The 20737-nt window shown below is 35.6% G+C and overlaps 1 protein-coding gene across 2 annotated transcripts in view; it reads left to right on the forward strand.

The window, feature by feature from the left end:
* The window catches only part of LOC136028144 (protein spire homolog 1-like), a 68100-nt gene that overhangs the window by 18467 nt on the left and 28896 nt on the right, over positions 1-20737 (forward strand). For both annotated transcript variants that reach the window (XM_065705805.1, XM_065705806.1), the window contains exon 4: positions 8772-8881. In XM_065705805.1, coding sequence (XP_065561877.1) covers positions 8772-8881 — 110 coding nt within the window. The remainder of the gene's footprint in view (positions 1-8771; positions 8882-20737) is intronic.

Genomic DNA, 20737 nt, shown 5'->3' on the forward strand with positions numbered 1-20737 from the left:
TTTATTGCTGAAATGTATCCGAACAAAGAAAAAATATTTTGAAAAGAAAATATGTCTACATGCAAAGAGTACTAAAAAGTTACTACTATCTATCTATACGCAACGATTTAATGGTATGGGTTGAGTTTTAACACTCTTTGTACTGTCATATACACTTATCACGATCAGGTATGTTCTTTGGTAGCCGCTGTGCAAAGTATCTCACTTCATCTTCGGGCTGGTGATATGCCCCCTCAAATTTTTGACGGTCAAACTCTCCTAAGTTAAAAAGTGGTATTTCGGGGTCGCATTTCTCAATCAAAAGTTTATCTGTCGACACGTTACCCTTTACAAATAAGGATTTAACTCTAAAAAAGCTATATATTTTTCTCACTTCTTCCTGAACCATCTTCAGTTCTTTGCCGCTTTTATTATACGACGTAATCGCTCAGTCATAAATCCGTTTTGGCTCATAAAATTTAATATAGCATGCCACCGTTTAGTATTATTTAACGTATTTACTATTACAGTGAATAATAAAAATGTACATTCAGATTGAACTCAGCAAGATGATTTCTTCAGGCCAATAAACTCAATATCGAATAGTTCAAACATGATGAAAGCTATGAAATTCTGTTTAATCAGAGAATTACATTTTAAGAAGGTTTTAAGAAATTTCAGTTTCAGATTTGAGAAAAAATGTACCTTCATGCCTGAAACGGCATTTTTATTGCACCTTCAATTTTTGTTTCGGCTTGACTTTTGTCATTATGAAAGACATATCGCAGAAACTTCATTTCTTTTATTTCAGGTGGTGGGACAAGACCTTTTTCTTCTGCTTCGGCTTGTCTTTATATATATATATATATATATATATATATATATATATATATATATATATATATATATATATATATTATATATATATATATATATATATATATTATGAAAAGAGAAATCACCAATGCAACAGCACAAACACATAAAAAAGAAGAGACAGAAGGAGAAAAGGAAGACTGTTTTCCTAAATTAGTGATTAATATAGACCAGCACTTGGATGAGGCCTTTACTCTACTCATCCATACAATCACATAGGTCAAACAGCATAGCCATACACAATCAACCATAAAGAATAATCCATGGACAGGCAGTCATGTCGTCAATAAGTATAAGTCGTCATTTACCAAACAATAGAAACAATAAAGACAAATAATTCAGAGACAACAACATATATATGTATATGTATATATATAATGAAAAGAGAAATCACCAATGCAACAGCACAAACACATTAGAAAAAAAAAGACAGAAGGAGAAAAGGAAGACTGTTTTCTTATATATATATATATATATATATATATATATATATATATATATACTAGCTGTTGGGGTGGCGCTTCGCGCCACCCCAAGCCCCCCCGCGCGCGTAAGTCGTTACGCGCCATATTAGTTACGCGCCATTGTAGTTATGTCCCTGTGTCCCACCTGTGAATATATATATATATATATATATATATATATATATATATATATATATATATATATATATATATATATATATATATATATATATATATATATATATATATATATATATATATATATATATATATATATATATATATATATATATATATATATATATATATATACATATATATATATATATATATATATATATATATATATATATATATATATATATATATATATATATATATATATATATATATATATATATGTTGCATATAAATAGATTGTCAGGTTTACTGACTCTTGAACATGCAACATATAATTGTCCATGGGAAAAACAACCCGTATTCAGATCTATACCTCATTATTCTAATGATGTGTCCCTGCGTACCGGTCGTCAAATATATTCCCTGTGTCCCGGTGTCCCAGTTTGTAATTTCTCTTTGAGTGCCCCGGTCGTCATTTATATTCCCTGTGTCCCGGTGTCCTGGTCGTCATTTGTGTCCCGGTGTCCCGGTCTGTAATTTCTATTCGAACAATCCCTGTGTCCCAGTCGTCATTTATATATCCCCTCTGTGCCCCCGGCGTCCCCGTTGTAGTTGTGTCCCTGTGTCCCGGTCGTCATTTATATCCCCTGTGTCCCGGTTGTGATTTGTGTCCGGGTGTCCCAGTCTGTAATTTATCTTTGAGGTTCCCGGTCGTCATTTATATTCCCTGTGTCCCGGTCGTCATTTGTGTCCCGGTGTCCCGGTATGTAAGTTCATCAGTTGACAAACATGACTTCAGTCGACAAACAACTTCATGACGCATACAGCTCAATCCTAATAATGACGTCAGTCGACAAACATGACGTCAGTCGACACACAAATATGACGTCACTCGACACACACACACACAGACAACTTATTTTTATATAGATATATATATATATATATATATATGTATATATATTGATCTGAAAATATTTCAGCAGAGTGATCGTTTTGCAATCGGATACGCATATTTCTTGTTAATTTTAATATCTTTACGTGTATCCATAAATTAGAATTTTTAAGGCAAGCATTCATTTCGTCTGCAGGTGTCGATCTAGGAATAACAGGTAATAATTGCCTGAGATCTCCCGCAAGCAATATTAATGTGCTGCCTAAGGGTTTAGAATTTTCTCTCAAATCTTGCAATGATCGGTCAAGAGCCTCGAGCAATTTTTTGTGTGCCATTGTGCACTCGTCCCAAACAATAAGTTTGCATTGCTGCAATACTTTACCCATCCCAGATGATTTGGGAATGTTGCACGTTTCTGTAGACTGCGTATTCAGAGGCAATTTCAAAGCGGAATGAGCAGTTCTTTCACCAAGCAGCAACGTTGCGACTATTCTGGACGACGCAAGGGCCAACGCTATGTCATTTTTGGATCGAATTGATGAGGTAAATTGGACATTCCTAATCTGGCCCTTTCTCTTTGAGCCGCAAGCCTGGTTTTGCGTTGCTCTGATGTTTCCTCCTTGTGTTCCCTTTTTGGTGACATTGTGAGATGGCATTGTTCTTGACACGCATTGCTTTTGTAATACAGCGACACGCCTTCTTTTTTTACTACCTCTATCAGCCGCAAGCCTGGTTTCGCGTCGCGAACATGACGTCATTTATAGATTTTTATCTTTTTTCAGTTTTTTTTCTTTTTTTAGTTTTTTTTTGTTATTTTTAAGTTTTTTGATGTCATATTGAATATGACCCCATGTATAGCCTAGTTCTTTTTTTTAGTTTTTTCTTTTTTTTTCTTTTTTTTAGTTTTTTCTTTTTTTAGTTTTTTCTTTTTTAGTTTGTTCTTTTTTCTTTTGTAGTTTCTTCTTTTTTCTTTTTTTCTTTTTTCTTTTTTTTTTTGTTTTTCTTTTTTTCTCTTTTTAGTTTTTTTTTAGTTTTTACCTAATTTAGGTTTTTATTTTTTTTTGTTTTTTTTATTTTTTTGTTTTTTTAGTTTTTATTTTTTCTTTTCCTTTTTTTCTTTGTCTTTAGTTTTTATCTTTTTGTCTTTTATTTTAGTTGTTCTTTTTTTAGTTTTTTCTATTTTAGTTTTTCTTTTTTTTTCTTTTTTTTAGCTTTTCCTTTTTTTAATTTTTTCTTTTTTAGTTTTTTCTTTTTTAATTTCTTCTTTTTTTGTTTTTTTTTAGTTTATTTTTGTTTTTTATTATTTTCTCCTAGTCTTTTCTTTTTTATTTATTTCTTTTTTTCATCTTTTCTCTTTTAGTCTTTTTCTTTTTTTTTCTTTTTTTTAGTTTTTGTCTTTTTGCCTTTTTTAGTTTTCTTTTTTTTTAGTTTTTTTTAGTTTTTCCTTTTTTTATCTTTTTAGTTTTTTAGTTTTTCTTTTTTTTTGTATTTTTCTTTTTTAGCTTTTTCTTTTTTCAGTTTCTTCTTTTCTTCTACCAAAGCAACTAAAAAGAATACAATAAATCTTACATTTCTCTTTTATGTATGTTTACTTGCGTGGGTGAATGATCTAAGATTCAATTGGTTAAAACCATGATATATACAGTCAGGAATGCAGCTAAGGGGGAGAGGGGGTGTTGTAAGGGCGAGTCCCAAGGTTGCCTATTTACCTTTGAAATTTAGCTTAGGTGTCTTCATTTGTTGGGATGCCGGACGATTGTGTCGACACATTCTTTAAATCCCTCCTCCAAACTCCAAACTCTGTTATTAGTAAGTTGTTATTGTTGTTAGTAAGAGACCATATCATGGAAAGTTTCACATTAATGTGTAAATGATTAAAATTCAATCTCGTGTTATTGAAATCTGGGTTTTGATTAATCAGTTTTAGTAATTACCTTACGCCTCTTTCTATCAGATTTTTATGTATTAGTGTTTATGTAACTAAACCGGATTCCCCGATTCAATTTTTCTTATTTGTCACTTCCGCAAATATCTATCATTTCGTTTGTGTACTCAAAAATTGCTGATCAGAAGAGGTAAAGAAAATTAAACAATTCTTGTAAATGGCCTAATTTTTGGAATCCACAGTGAATTATCGAGGCCTTTCTTTGGTGTGTAATAAACCAAGGATAAACATGTGAGTATGAATATCGACAGAGAAGGAGGGAGTTCAAAGTTTAGGTAAATTTTTTTTCTGAGGGGACTTATCGGCAAATTCTATTGGTAACGTATGCGTACTATACTGATATATCAGTATTGGTATCAGACCCAAAAATTTAAATCGGTTGGGCCCTATTCCTGACAATAAATAAAAGCTTCAAAATCATTCCGGTCCTTTAGGAGTATTAAATAAAAAAACAAGTTTTTTTAAATGAAAGTAAGGAGCGACATTAAAACTTAAAACGAACAAAAATTACTTCGTATATGAAAGGGGCTGCTTCCTCCTCAATGCCTCGCTCTTTACGCTAAAGTTTTTTACTGTTTTAAAAAGTAGAGTTAAGAGAAAGAGTCAAACTTTAGCGTAAAGAGCGAGGCATTGAGGAGGAAGCAGCCCCTTTCATATACGAAGTAATTTATGTTCGTTTTAAGTTTTAATGTCGCTCCTTACTTTCATTTAAAAAAACTTGTTTTTTTATTTAATTTCTGAACGTTTTTTAATTAATGCATATTTTGATCTTGGCTCTCCGCACGTAAGTAATTAAAACGAAATTTGCATTTTTTTTTGGGGGGGGGGGGTAAATGGCTTTCTCATAGTTTTAATCAGAAGATTTTGAGAAAAAAGGAGAGAGGGAGGAAGCCTAGTCGCCCTCCAATTGTTTGATTACTTAAAAAGGCAACTAGAACTTTTAATTTTTTTACCAACATTTTTATTAGTGAAAAAAATATACGTAATTTACGAATTAGCTTACGTAACGAACTTCTATATTCGTATGTTTTCATTGCGTATATGAGGGAGTTCACCCCTCGTCGATGCCTTGCTCTTTACACTAAAGCTTAAATTCTGTCCCAATTCCTTAAGAATGACCCTTGAATCACAAAGGCCGTAGAATAAATAGTTGAAGTTACTAAAAATACTTTGGCGTTAAGAGCGAGTTATTACGAGGAGGTAAACCCCTCATATGCGCAATAATTTCTGCTCGTTTTAAGTTTTAATGCTGCTCCTCACTTTCAGTAGAAAAAAACTGTTCATATTTATTTTTTCATTGTTTTTTTAAATAATGCTAAAAAATCATGCGCCCCCGTCATTGAAAGTCTCTTCCCCCATGAGATGTTTTTCCATGAAAAGATCTTCCCACGTAACCCCCCCCCCCCACCTCAACTCTCCCTCCCAAACCAAAAAATTTCCCCTGGAAACGTCCGTACACTTCCCAGTAACCATTACTATGTTTAAACACAGGTCAAAGTTTGTAACTTGCGCCCCTCCCCCAGGGACTGTGAGGGGGTAAGTCATCCCCAAAGACATAGTTATTATGGTTTTCGACTATGCGGAATAAAATGACTATCTCACAATTTTGATCCGTTGACTTTGGGAAAAATATGAGTGTGGGAGGGGGCCTAGGTGCCCTCCAATTTTTTTGGTCACTTAAAAAGGGCACTAGAACTTTTCATTCCCGTTAGAATTAGCCCTCTTGCAACACTCTAGGACCACTTGGTCGATACGATGACCCCTGGGGAAAAAAAACAGACAAACAAACAAATCAACACGCACCCGTGATTTGTCTTCTGGCAAAAAATACGAAATCCCACATTTTTGTAGATTGGACCTTGAAATATTTCCCTTAGGGTTCTCTGATACGCTGAATGCGATGGTGTGATTTTCGTTAAGATCCCATGACTTTTAGGGGGTGTTTCCCCCTATTTTCCAAAATAAGGCAAATTTTCTCAGGCTCGTAACTTTTGATGACAAAGACTAAATTTGCTGAAACTTATATATTTAAAATCAGCATAAAAATACGATTCTTTTGATATATCTTTTCGTTTACTATTGAGCCGGGTCGCTCCTTACTACAGTTCGTTACCACGAACTGTTTGATAGGGAACTTTTATGGGACCTTCTGAAACAGCTGCCGAAAATACCGTTAACATAGTAAAGAAGAAAAACGGGAATAGCGGAAACTAGTGCACGAGCCAAGACTTCATTGCCCCCCACAGAGGGCCTTGGAGGGCCTCTAGCATCAATGTAAGCATGACGAGGACCGTAGTACCAATGCAGGCATGGGGCGATGGGTTGTATTCATGGTGGCATGGGGTGATTGGTAGTATCAGTGTGGTTGTGGGTCGACCTGTAGCATCAATGCAGGCATTGGGCGACTGGTAATATTCATGGAGGCTTAGGGCAACCTGTAGTATCAATGTAGGCATGAGGCAATAGCTAGTACCTGAAATGGCTACTGATAGAGGAAGCTTGGGGAGGACGGTAGTAAAGATGATGACTATAGGGGAATAGATGACAGTAGTAGGGGCGGTAGGACGTATAGAGGTCCCGGTGGGGACCATGGCAATAGTATGTATAGACGCCATACTACTGACCAACGAAAGTGGAACAAAAAATTTTCACAGCCGCTTTAGGACTTTCATCGTTTTGAAATAAACGTGACTTGGAACTTCTATTGCTTTAATAACCACTGGCGATTGTTTCCTTCAGTTTCCTTGCTGCTAACTTGTACTCTTTTCCTATTCATTTTCTTTTATGTTTTATGGCATAGAGAAGATATAAAGATAGAGCAGTTAAGCTCCCCAATGGATTGGGACAGGTCAAAATTCCTATTTTTAGTGCAAAAACTGGGCTTGACACGTACCTACGAAGAAGATGGGGCTGGATCTAGCCTCTGTAGGTTAGCCTATCTAGATTGTTTTCCCTTCCTGAATATAAATTTTACTGTATTTTTTTCCAATTTTGTTTATATTTTTTATTTGCCTCATAGAGAAAGGTAGTTCGAAAGCTGTTTAGACCAAATTAATTGTCTTTGAAGTTCTTTCTTCTAAATAGATTTTCGAATAATCAGAATTTCGGAAAAAAAAGTTTTTAATAAATCAGAATTGTGTGTTCCGCAAAAAATGGCATCGGATGGCCACACGGTACCTACCCACATATATGATAAATGGTATCGACATTAGCCACTTGTCGTATACTGATTATATTTTATTGTTTTTTGGACTGTATAGTAACATTGCAGAATGCAATTAATGTATTACAATCATACCTACGGGAAGTATGATTAGAGATTAAACCTACTAAAACAGAATTCAAAGTGACAAACAATATTAATGATATCCAGCATCATTCAATTTGGATGGGGTCACTGAAAATTTTTAATAAAAAATCCATTAAGTACTTTGGGTTGCCTTTCGGACCGACAGTTAAAGCTACGCGCGAGTTGGTGTTATCGTTTGTTTTGGGAAAACTTTGAAATACCTATGACCTGCTTGTCAGCGCGAAAGGTCGTTTTCTATAAACAAGCACTTGCTAAAATTTATAATTCAGTGTTTTAATATGAAGTATTTTTCATCGTTCAATTTTTGAAGATTTTAAGTAAAAGTGATTGAAAGCGTATCTACGTGAACTTTTTCTTCATTTGAAGCATTTTCCATCGTTCCTTTTTTGAAGATTTTAAGTAAAAGTGATTGAAAGCGTATCTACGTGAACTTTTTCTTCATTTGAAGCATTTTCCATCGTTCCTTTTTTGAAGATTTTAAGTAAAAGTGATTGAAAGCGTATCTACGTGAACTTTTTCTTCATTTGAAGCATTTTCCATCGTTCCTTTTTTGAAGATTTTAAGTAAAAGTGATTGAAAGCGTATCCGCGTGCGCTTTTTCCGGTTCTGTAAATGTTTTCTAGGAATCCCACTATTATTCAGAAATAAGCATATTATCAGGAAATATGGAATATGTTAAAACGGATTAACCATACGATCGATTTGTTAGACAACCTAGAGAAATTGGAATTGATTTTTCCCCTTGACTGTCTTGTTTGATTAATAAATAGTTTTGTCGCCATAGCTCTGATAAAACTGAGCTATTTATTGAGTGTTTATGTTTTATGGATTATGAGTGTTTTAGTGTTATGCATTATCGAGTTATTATGAGCTATTTATTATCTATTCATTGAGCTAATATAAGATTATGAGTTATTTATTGTCATCCTTTTAGTCAAAAATGCTATTGTGTAGTTTTTAGCTTTCTTTTCCTTTATTTCATATACTATTCTCTATACATTCATGTATGTATAGAGGGCATAAATCAATTATATTTATATGGTGGTTTGTTAAATAGTGTATAATTACTCGCAAATTAGCCGAAGGTTTTAAAGTTTAAAAAGTGAAATAACTAATGTATATCAGTTCTGTGCATATTAGTAAAATATGTAATTTTTCAATATTTCACTCATTGTGTTGCAGACGAAGGCGTTGAACGCCCCGAAACTGACGATGAAGGCATAGAAAGAGACTCGGGAGAATCTGAAGATGAACTGGGAAATAATTCTTGCACGTTTCAGTACATCATACAGGTGAGATAGTTCAGTTATTGTCTTTTAGAAAAACAAAATCAACAATAGTTGTTTTTTTTTTTTTTCAATTTCAGTCATATAAATTTCCAAAAATTGGATGTAGAAAATGTGTATACTCTGTGATCTGGAGTGCCCTCAATTATTATTTACATAGTCTGTCTTATGACGGTGGCTGCCATTCCATTTTTTCAATCGAAGTGTCTACTTTAATCGAAAATTGGACACTTTCAGAATCTGTGCCTTGAGAACTAAGGGATGACTGGTTTTCAGTTCCTTTACCGCATTTGGCCCCTCGTCAATTCAGAAAGTGGTAGAAAGGCATCAAGCTTGTCTATATGGCAAGCTCGTCTATCACTTCGATAGTTTTGGCAGTCAGTCAACGCAAGAAAAGGAAGCTGGAAACTACAATACAAACATCCTTCCAGACCTTGCGGTCTTTAGATATGTTATAGTACTACCTTCCCATAGAGAAGGAAAACAAAGAGGAAATCCCCCTGCCAGTTAGTTCAGCTTTCCAGGAAAAAATATATGCATGTGTTACTCTGAATCGGACCCTCCCCCCTCCCTTTCTCCTTTATCAGTGGTCGGACCTGTGTTCACCTTTGATACCAATTTTAAGAGATTTGGGGGCATAGATGTGCCTAGCCAAAGATTCAGGGGGAATCAAAGGATTTTACAGCTGTAAATTATTAGTGTCCTAGTCAAGAGTAATGTGCCAAAAGTGATTAGGTGGCAACCCGTCCCCTTTACACACCCTTATTTGCCCCGGACACACCTGTAACCCCAAGGTATCGGATCAAAATTTTAAGATGGTCATTTTTTGGGAAGAGTCGAAAAGCCCAATAAGTATACTTCAAAGGTCAGCATAACGCCTGCAGCAACTTTAGTAATAGCCCTAAATAATGTAAAGTACCTAATGTTCACGTAGAGCTTTTAGTAGAAAAGGTGGGGATGTGTGACCTTGGTTGTTCAATTAGCTTGAAATTCTATGGGATCGTCCAGTAGACCAAGATTTCCCTGAGTTTCCAAAAGTTGTATTCTTGAAACGACACACTCATCCGAGTAAATGTGTAGACTTTTTCTGATATGTCTCGGGAAAGGAGATCAAATTGAAAGTTTCAGGAAGGGTTAGGGGGCCAAGTGGACTTCAAACTTTAACTTGTAGGAAGGGGCAGAGGTAAACTGAAAGACACTACATATATCCAGGTAATCAAAATAGTGTATCTGTAATATCTTGGGAAGGCCTTGCAGGGAGGGGGGTCTGAAAATCGCAGATAATGTTGAAAGAAGGACGGAAGATTTCAAGTTTTGCATTTGGGGAAGGGGGGCTTGGATTATTTGTCTCCAATTCAAGTAAATGTCTCTGCACTATATATCCCTTTAGGATTAATTAAGATAGACTTCGCGTTGCCGGGTAATCCAAATACTGTACTGCACTATCTTGGGAACAGCTTATTATTATTAATATTATCAGACTACCGAAACTAAGCCGATGCTCATTATCTTCACACCAGTAAAAAACCTGTATTAAAATAAAAGAATAGCCATTTTTGGTAGTTCCAGGGTGTGCACCATTGTTTGTCCCATCCCAAAAACCCACCCACCAGGTTCGGGTTGGCTTGCCCTGGCAACACTCACCTTTCAGAAGGGAGGGGAGAGTTACCCACCACTTCCATTCACCAGCGGCAAGCAGCCGAACAAAAGAACAAGCTACTAACAAGAGAAGGTAGATGCGAGAATAGTGTTTTCTATGGCACTTGGTGTTTACCAAGTGACATATAGTGATCGCAATTTCTGTTCGTCTGTCCCGGTTTTGCTAGTTCGGGCAATTCCAGGTAAGCTAGGACGGTGAAAGTTGGCAGGCGTATCAGGGTACTAACAAGAGAAGGTAGATGCAAAAACAGTGTTTTCTATGGCACTTGGTATTTACCAAATGATATATAGTGATCGCAATTTCTGTCCGTCGGTCCCGGTTTTGCTAGTTCGGGCAGTTCCAGATAAGCTAGGACGATGAAAGTTGGCAGGCGTATCAGGGACCAGACCTAATTAAATTAGAAATGGTCGCTTCCCCGATTCGACCATCTGGAGGGGGGAGCGAGTGAACGAGATAGTCGAGAAAATTTTTTATTTGCGTTAAAACAAATGATTATTGTTCTTATGTGTGTCTTGTTGATCTAGTGGTGTGGTTCTTGCATTGGGTCAGAAAGGTCCTGGGTCCGAATTCTGGAAGACTTCAATTTTTACATGAAGAAGATCTGAAACTAGATACGTGATCGATATAGCAATCGCTGAAAGTTGGCTGGCGTATTCGTGACCGGACCAGACTAAATAAGAAATAATCGCTTGCCCGATTCGACAATCCAAGGGGAGTGGAGAGACGGTTAATTCGGAAAAACTAGAAAAAAATGATGTATTTTTAACTTACGAACGGGTGATCGGATCTTAATGAAATTTGATATTTAGTAGACCCTCGTGTCTCAGAGCTCTCATTTCAAATCCCGACCGGATACGTTGACATTGGGGGTAATCGGAGGAGGAAACCGGAAATCTTGCAAAACGCTTAGAGTGGAGATATTGGAAATGAAACTTGGTGAGAACAATAAGTGCGAGTTCTAGATACGTTATTGAAATAACTGGCTCTTATTCGCTCTCTTTGGGGGAGTTGGGGGGGTGGGGTTGTACTTCCAGTGCTTTGGCGAGTTTGGTGCTTCCGGACGTGCTAGGACGATGAAAATTGGTAGGCGTGTCAGGGATCTGCACAAATTGACTTAATTATAGTCGTTCCCCCCATTCGACCATCTGGAGGGGGGCTGGAGGGAGGGGAAACTGTGAAAATGTATATATGTTTATCTTACGAATGAAACTTGATATATAGAAAGACCTCATGTCTCAGATGCTCCATTTTCAACTCAGATCGGATCCGGGGACATTTGGGGGTGGAGGGGGGAAGCGGAAATCTTGGAAACCAGAAATTTTGGAAAACGCTTAGAGTGGTGAGATCGGGATAAAACTTGATTGGAAGAATAAGCACAAGTTCTAGATTCGTGATTGACGTAACCAAACTGGGTCCGATCTTTTTTGGGGAATTGGGAAGGGGATATTTCCAGTGCTTCGGCGAGTTCAGTGCTTTTGGACGAACAGCAAAGTCGATAACTCTAGTACCGATTCTTATTTTAGGTTACGACTTCGTCACACGAGTGCCATATGAGCTCTTGGCTCTTGTTTTTTAATGCATTGGTTGTTACTAATTTGACCATCGTATTATGTAAAAATGGGAAGAATTTTGTGAGCCAAAAAGAATATTCAGGGCTGGCCCCCACGGGTTGCGTGTTGATCAAACTGACTTCTCAGAAAAATGCCCTACCCTCTCCAAAAACCTTGATGGAAGTTTCAATTCAATCCGTCAGTCATGAGACAAAACTCAGCAGACTGGTCAGAACGTTGTACGAAATTTGTCAGCTTTTAATGAAACCTACTGAATTTATACAATTTTCGTAATAAGAAATTCTTGCTTGCCTTCAAGCTTTATTTACTCGTTGTATAAAATCACACAGTCTGTGTCAGAGCTGAAGATTGGTTGGAAGGTTGGAAAAGTTGGAATTGGTTGGAAGGTACGGAAAATTAGCCTATACAGTTAGGGATCGTTTCAGACACTTTGAGCTAGAGAAATCGAAACAATTTATGCTTTAGTCGTTGTCTGTCTCTCTTGTCCATAGTGTCCGCATAAATTTTCAGGTGAGTGGAGAAACTAATTTTTTTCTAGGATTTTTTTCTAGGCTAATTTTTTTTTCGAGGGAGAAGGTTCCAAGGTTTGAAAAACTGCCATGGAAAGTGTTAGGTGAGTTTTGCCAGGAAAATGTCACGTATTTTCTGAATGATTTAAATTGTGTACACTTTTCTTTTTCTAAGGTTGGGGGAAAATATGTTACCATTTGTGTGTGCTTTAATTTTTTAAGAAGTTATGTATGCCTCTAAAAACGCGCTCGCAGGATGAAGATACGTTGGAGGGATTCTAGGAGTACAGTAATTCATCTTTAATAAAAGTGTATGATTTACTATTGGCTTTGGTCGAAGCTCGGCAATGTGTTTATTGACATTTTATCGACAAATGTTTCTTAGAATCTATTCTTCGTATCATAGTTTTAGGAAATAGATCTAAAGTTGGACTGAAAATCATCCTTATTAATGAATTGAAAGTGAAAATTGGCACCATTGCGATACATATCTTGGGTTCTTTAGTCAGGGCTAATGATATACTACCTGAGAAGAAATCAAGATTCTTTTCTTAGTTATTTTGTGAATTGACATTGCAAGGAATGGGTGAAATTGAGTGTGAAAATCGAAACCTGAGCTCCTTTTCTTGTTCTGAAAATGGAAAAATGGTATGTTTTGGACGAATGTCAAAAGTCTTAATTTTTGTTTTATCGATAGTAGTAAGGTCCACAGAACAACTTTTATTTGGGGGGGGGGCTGGGCAAATTTTTGTTTTTTTCAATTATTTCGATGAAAACATATTAAAAATGGCATTTTCAACTAAAATATCCCCAGTAAGGTATTCTTCAAAACCGAGAGGGGGGGATAGTCATAATTGAAATTCTTTTTTAAGTATTGAAACTTCTTCAAAATTCATAACTGTCTGATATATGGGTATAACACAAAAGATAGATATCTTGTATATGGGTATAAATATAACACAAGACGGCTAATTTTTCGCTTGTTTTGTGTATTTCACCATGGCCCAATTGGGCTTTCTTGTGAATAAATCAATCAGTCTATCTGTAAATCACTCTAAATATTTTCGGAGAAAATGTGCAAGACAGAAGTATTCGTGTTGCATTCTGTAGGCGATGCTAAACACAAAAGTAAATGGAAAAACAAAAAGCTTGACCATACAATCCAGGCAAGCAAGTTTCAGGTTTTAAATCCGTCCCCTTTCCTCCCCCCCTTAGAAAAATAAGGTGAATTGCACGGAAAATATTGGAAAAATTATCATTTGGAGATTCTTTGGGGAGTTGGGTCCAAAGAACCCATATGTCAGACAGTTGTGAATTTTGAAAAAGTTTCAATACTCAAAAAAAGAATTTCGCTTATGACTGCCTCTTTTTGAGGATCTTTACTTAAAACTACCAAGGAAACTCACTAATAAACGGCATTTTTGACCCATTTAAAGTTTCTTGTGATAGCAATATGCGCATATAGTTAAATAATGTGCTAATTTTACTAAAAAATCACTGTAGCACCATGCCACCTGAAGCCAACACAGCTACGCACGCTCCTGCTCTGTCCCACTCTGTTTAACGCCTTCCTCTTTACACCCTTCTAAAAAGTTCAAATTTCCCTTAAATCTTTCTTTACGATATATCAAGTTTTTCATCTGAAAGTAAGGAGCAGTATTTGAACTTCGACCCAAACATCACCACGATTGATTCCACTGTTGATTAATTTTAATTTCATAGCAAATAGTTTCCTTCGAACTTCTCGGACCGATTGCGGGGCATCATCCATCACAAAGATATTATAAAACTTTAAAATTGACTTGTTTTTCAACCTCTTAACGTTTTTCAATGTAAGAATTAGACCTTCTTTTCTTGCAACTTCCACTTAGATAAATTTTTTACATAGTTAATGACTACCACTGAATATTCAAAATCCAGACTCAAGCCAATTCCATCAGTAATTACTTTTTTCAAACCCTTTTTTTTAGCTGATTCTTTGTCATTAACTGGGACAATCTAAAGCAGTAATTTTTTTTCGTATCTTTGCTTTCTATTCTCATAGTACTCCCTTTCAATAAAGATAACTCAGATGCTAAACGAACATTCTCTTCCGCTTACAGAGATAAATTACTTTTTATCATTTTTTTACTCACTTTCAACAGTAGTTATTCTAGGTTTTAATTCAGAGGCTTCATTTTGAGAAGTAGCGACAGAATTCTCAAGGTGTGATAATCGGGATTCATTGGACTTAACTGATCAGATAAATCATTCAGAATTTCAGTGTTTGACGGAATCGTTGCCAAAATTGTGCTAATGGTATCATCTAACGACCTCAGTGAAATATTTTCCACTCTTCTTGAATTGGGCGGGGTAGAGTCATTCAAAACTGAAGTATCCGACGCCGATATATTTGCCACAACTTCCTCCTCCTGCTTGACCTTCTTTCTTTTTCTAACCATTCTCAACACTAAATACAAAAGCAAATGGGGGTTAGAGGGGGACCCAAAATTGAAAATCGCCTACCTCAAAAAACTTTATTTAAACCTTTAATATAACCACGGCAAACAGCTTTAATGAACCTCAGTCCAGCAGCTACTGTTCCAACAGCTTCAATTTTTTCCCTTTTTTTCGTTTTGCCACAGAAAATTCACTACAATTTTCAATCTTCCGATGTTTATTGACTAATAAATGAAAAAAGATTACATCAAGGCAGGTGACGGACGCGCGTTAGGCTGTTGTTAACCGGTTGAATGCATTCAGGTAATATTTTGTTTCTACAGAATAAATTTAGTCTTTAATTAATTCAAAATATAACCCTTTTTGCTCAAAAACAGATGATTTTTTTTTTTTTTTGGTTTAATCGATCAAAGAACGAAGTATATCTGCTGGTATGTTAACCAGGTTTTAGACTTAACACGTTTTAATTTAACACGTTTGTCTTAATACAGGTAGGTTATGAATTAGTGCTGCTATTGCTGCTACCAATTCACTGCAGCACCAAGCTGCCTGAGGCTAACACAGCTAGACGTTCCTCCTCAACTTCAATCTATTCAAAGCTTCACTCTTTACATTAACCCATGAAGTTCCAACGTTATTTAGATCCTTTCTTGCGACATCTCCCGACTCCATTGGCGTCTTCCCATTCTTCCAACCTACTTTTTGTTTGCTCCAAGTTGGAGGGCCAAAAAGAGTAATTTTTGGCAATTTACTATCTTTCATTTATAAAACCTGGCCCATCTGTCATAATGTTTCTTTTTCAGTAGTCACAGAAAGCGGGGTCGAACCGCATTGGTTGAGTATTTAATGGGAAAGGTAAATACAACTGACGCGAAATACTTCAGCACGTAGAGACTTTTATCATGGACTTGATCTCTTTTTTGGGAGATAATTTCTTAGACTAAACTGCTTTTTTACTTACATAATTTAACAAGTGAAAATAGAGAGAAAACGGGTACAATATTTCAAAACAAAGAAGGGGGCAAAACAAACAGAAAAGCAATAAACATCAAATAATAAAGAAATCCGAATATTTCCACTTCACGTCCAGAAGCCAGGACGTAGCTTCTGGTCGTGAAGTGGAAATATTCGGATTTCTTTATTATTTGATGTTTGTTGCTTTTCTGCTTATTTTGTCCACTGCTTTGTTTTAAAATATTGTAACCGTTTTCTCTGTATTTTCATTTGTTATTTCTTTAAGGGGGGTTCTTTTTGTAAGATCGGGCAAATTCGGTTTTACTCCATTAATTTTGATGGTGCAGTCAAATCTTAGTAAAAGTTATGCGTTCAGAATGTGCATGAAAGGAGAGTATTTGTCTTAATAGCTTGTGTGCCAACTCTTTATTTACTTATTTTTGATTTGAATTTACTAGTTGATTACAGCTTTTACCAAACTGGCTCTACAAAACGAAAATCATGCTCTGCCAGAGTAAAAGATACAAGTTAGCAAAGGGACCCAGTGACATCAATTCACAAGAATATAGGGTGGGGTGGCAAACTTATTTTAAAATCTAGGGGGTACATTTCTTTTGTTTTTTAAGAGGAGGCAGTCTTGTTCTTCTTTTGCTCTGCTCTAATAATCTTAATAAGTTCTCAGGGCAAACGTACTCGATTGCTGTATTGGGTTTGCATGCATTAAAAATTTAAGTTATGCTTCTATAGATTAAAACTACTACTGCCGATCTGTGGCAGAGTAATTGAGAATAACACTAGATAAATCGTCATGGGGAGCTCTGGCTCATGCCTTGTCAAAGGGGATGTGTCCAATGCGTTTGGTGAGAATGGAGAGATCTTAAGTAAGTTATTAAATTAAAAAAAACTAGTTTTTTAAACTGAAAGTAAGGAGCGATATTAAAACTTAAAACGGACAGAAATTACTCTGTATATGAAATGGGTTGTCCCCTCCGCAATCCCTTGCTCTTTACGCCAAAGTTTTTAATTGTTTTAAAAAGTATAATTGTGACAAAGAATCAAACTTTAGCGTAAAGAGCAAGGGATTGCGGAGGGGACAACCCATTTCATATACGGAGTAATTTCTGTCCGTTTTAAGTTTTAATATCGCTCCTTACTTTCAGTTTAAAAAACTAGTTTTTTTTATTTAATTTCTGAACGTTTTTGAATGAATGCATTTTTGATTTTGGCTCTCCGCACATTAATTAGTAAAATGAAATTTGTATATTAATTTTTTTGGCTAAACGGCTTTCTCTTAGTTTTGATCCGACGATTTTGAGAAATAAGGGGTGGGGAAGAAGGCCTAGTTGCCCTCAAATTTTTCGGTTACTTAAAAAGGCAACTAGAACTTTTAATTTTTAACGAAAGTTTTTATTAGTAAAAAATATACGTAACTTAAGAATTAACTTGCGTAACAAACTTTTATGCTCTTATATATTTTATTATGTATATGAGGGGGTTTGTCCCCTCGTTTTTATTAGTAAAAAATATACGTAACTTAAGAATTAACTTACGTAACAAACTTTCATAATCTTATATTTTTATTATGTATACGAGGGGGTTTGTACCCTCGCTAATACCTCGCCTTTTACACTAAATCTTAAGTTTTGTCCCAATTCTTTAAGAATGACCCTGAATCAGAAAGGCCGTGGAATAAGTAGTTGAAATTACTTAAAACACTTAGCATAAAGAGCAAGGTATTTATCTCCTCCTAAATACCTCGCTCTTTATGCTAAAGTATTTTTAGAACCCCTCATATGCGTAATAATCTCTGTTAGTTTTAAGTTTTAATGCTACTCTTTACTTTCAGTTGAAAAACTTTTTCGTGTTTATATTTTCATTGTTTTTTTTTATAGTAATGCTAGAAAATCCCGCGCCCTTTTCTTTGAATTTCTCTTCCTCCAAGAGAAGATCCTCCCACATAGCCTCCTTCCCTCAACCCCACCCCAAACCAAAAAAATCCCCCTGAAAACGTCTGTACACTTCCCAATAACCATTACTGTTTGTAAACACTGGACAAAGTTTGTAACTTGCAGCCCCTCCCCCACGGACTGTGGGGGAGTGAGTCATTCCAAAGACATAGTTAATATGGTTTTCGACTATGCAGAACAAAATGGCTATCTCAAAATTTGGATCCGTTGACTTTGGGAAAAAATGAGCGTGGGAGGGGGCCTAGGTGCCCTCCAATTTTTTTGGTCACTTAAAAAGGGCACTAGAATTTTCATTTCCGTTAGAATGAGCCCTCTTGCGGGATTCTAGGACCACTTGGTCGATACGATGACCCCTGGGAAAAAAAAAACAAATAAACACGCACCCGTGATCTGTCTTCTGGCAAAAAATACGAAATTCCACATTTTTGTAGATAGGAGCTTGAAATTTATGCTAGAGGGTTCTCTTATACGCTGAACACGATGGTGTGATTTTCGTTTAAGATTCTATGACTTTTAGGGGGTGTTTCCCCCTATTTTCCAAAATAAGGCAAATTTTCTCAGGCTCGTAACTTTTGATGACAAAGATTAAATTTGATGAAACTTATATATCTAGAATCAGCATAAAAATTCGATTCTTTTTATGTATCTTTTAGCATCAAAATTCCGTTTTTTAGAGTTTCGTTTACTATTGAGCCGGGTCGCTCCTTACTACAGTTCGTTACCACGAACTGTTTGAAACAAGTAAGCAAGTGACAACCTGGTTGTGTTAGCTATTTGTGTGACCATTTTCAACATTTTAATCAAGATGTGTGAGATTTTTTCTCGCCTGATTTGTGTAGTTGATTAACAACCACATTAAAATAGACTCCTGAAAGACTCATTGAAATATTCATGAATAGAGCAAGATGTAACAGAGGCCACGAAGAAGGTGTTACTCAGTCAAAGCTGTGAATCCAACTGAACCGAATTTTCGCCTCGCTTCTTTAGTTTGCTGTATTAACTTTGACTTTTATGGAATGCTCAATTACTGCTTTAGAATAAGTTATATTACAGAACGTTTACAAAGGCTTCCGACTGCGGAGTTGGTAGACATTTTCCGTGATCCATGGATCACTGATGGTGCGGGGATCCTGGTCTAGTACAATTTCTTTGAAGTATTCTGGCTACACCTTTCTTATAGCTCTACTCAGGATTTTGATTTAGAGAGAGGGGACTCAACTTGCGAAGCGGTTTTTATTAGTTAGTTTTTTAGTCATTACATAGCCAGATATACAAATTTATATTTTTAGGGAAGGGATTAAACCTGGACATAGCAATGACCTTTTGTTGATTCTTATCTTTTTACTGGGTTAAATTTTATATATTTTAGTTGCTTAATTATTTTAGCCTTAAAATAAAACTGTCGCTACAGTTGAAAAGTCACAATTGTCTTTGTCATCCCATTGTAACAATTTAGTTCAAGCAAAAGAAAAGAACAAAAAATCGGACCACAATTAAGAGAGTCATGTTTTAGAAAAGTAGAATGAGGTTCAGTTTTCAACACATGGTACGAAATCCAAAGAAACAAATTATGAAAACTATAAATTCCTGTAGAGTTCAATAGTTAGAAACAATATTTAACCATCACCTGCGAAGAGAGATCATAAAGGTAAGAAAAAGGAAAGAAATTGAGCTCAAAGTTCAGAAACGCAATGTTTGTATTTTTACTGGGGAAAAGAGGTAACTTAGTCTTTAGTATTATTTTTTTCTATTGAAGGTGTACAGGCTCGTGTTTCATATCGTAAAACGTAGCTTTTATCGGTATATAGTCCACGTTTTTTACTTTATCCATTTCCTAAGGCTATTTTGAACATGGAAATACCTCTTTCGTAAAGACCTGCCTTGAGTTTCTCCCATAGCCTCTAAAACGTGTATGTATTTTTTTTTTCTCTAGATTTCAAAACGAGTCTCAGTTTTTTTTCAGAAGTCCAGCGTGGTTTTCCCTGACTGTCTGAATGACCGTTCTTAAGAGTTAATAAGTATAACGTTCTGTTTTACAGCAAAGACACCAACTGCAAGGGGATTCTTGGAAAATTTTCGTTTCTAGGACACTAGGAAACGGGTAAATAAAACTAGATTAGCGTTTCTCCTGTACGCTTCCATGTGATTACGGATACTGGAGCGCAACCCAAAACCGTCTCAAAGTTCAGCTCTGTATGTTATGCCTGCTCATATCTTTCTAAAAGGATTATAATAACGCTGGAACGTTTTAAATGGGATGTGTCTATAACACAGACTTAAAATATATACAGATGTCAAACGGAAAAAAAAACAATGTTGAAAATAGGTATCGTATATTAGGCCTGTTTTGCAGCTGTTTGTCATGACGATGATGGATGTTTTTGTAACAGTGTTGCCGTGTTGACTAAACGATTAGTTTATTCGAATTATCAATCCATATTTATTAATAATATTTACTAAACGGTCATAGGTTTAAAACTGATAAGTAATCATAAAAAAGTGTGATTATTTCAAAATTTACACTTAATTCTCTTGATTTTTTTTTTTGTAATGACTAATTGTCCTGAATTAGCTTCCTTTCAATAGGCAACATCCATAAAAACAATCTTTGGGAGAATAACTGAAGACAGACGAGTACAAGCACCAAGTTTATCGGTTACCAAAAACTGTTCAGTTGGACTTCTCTACTGTACATATGTCTGTGGTCTATAGTTTGTATGAAAAATGTGAAATTTTTTTAAGAATGAATCCATTTTACAACC

Source organism: Artemia franciscana, chromosome 6 (assembly GCF_032884065.1).
Source record: "Artemia franciscana chromosome 6, ASM3288406v1, whole genome shotgun sequence".
In the NCBI taxonomy this organism is placed as follows: Eukaryota; Metazoa; Arthropoda; class Branchiopoda; order Anostraca; family Artemiidae; genus Artemia; species Artemia franciscana.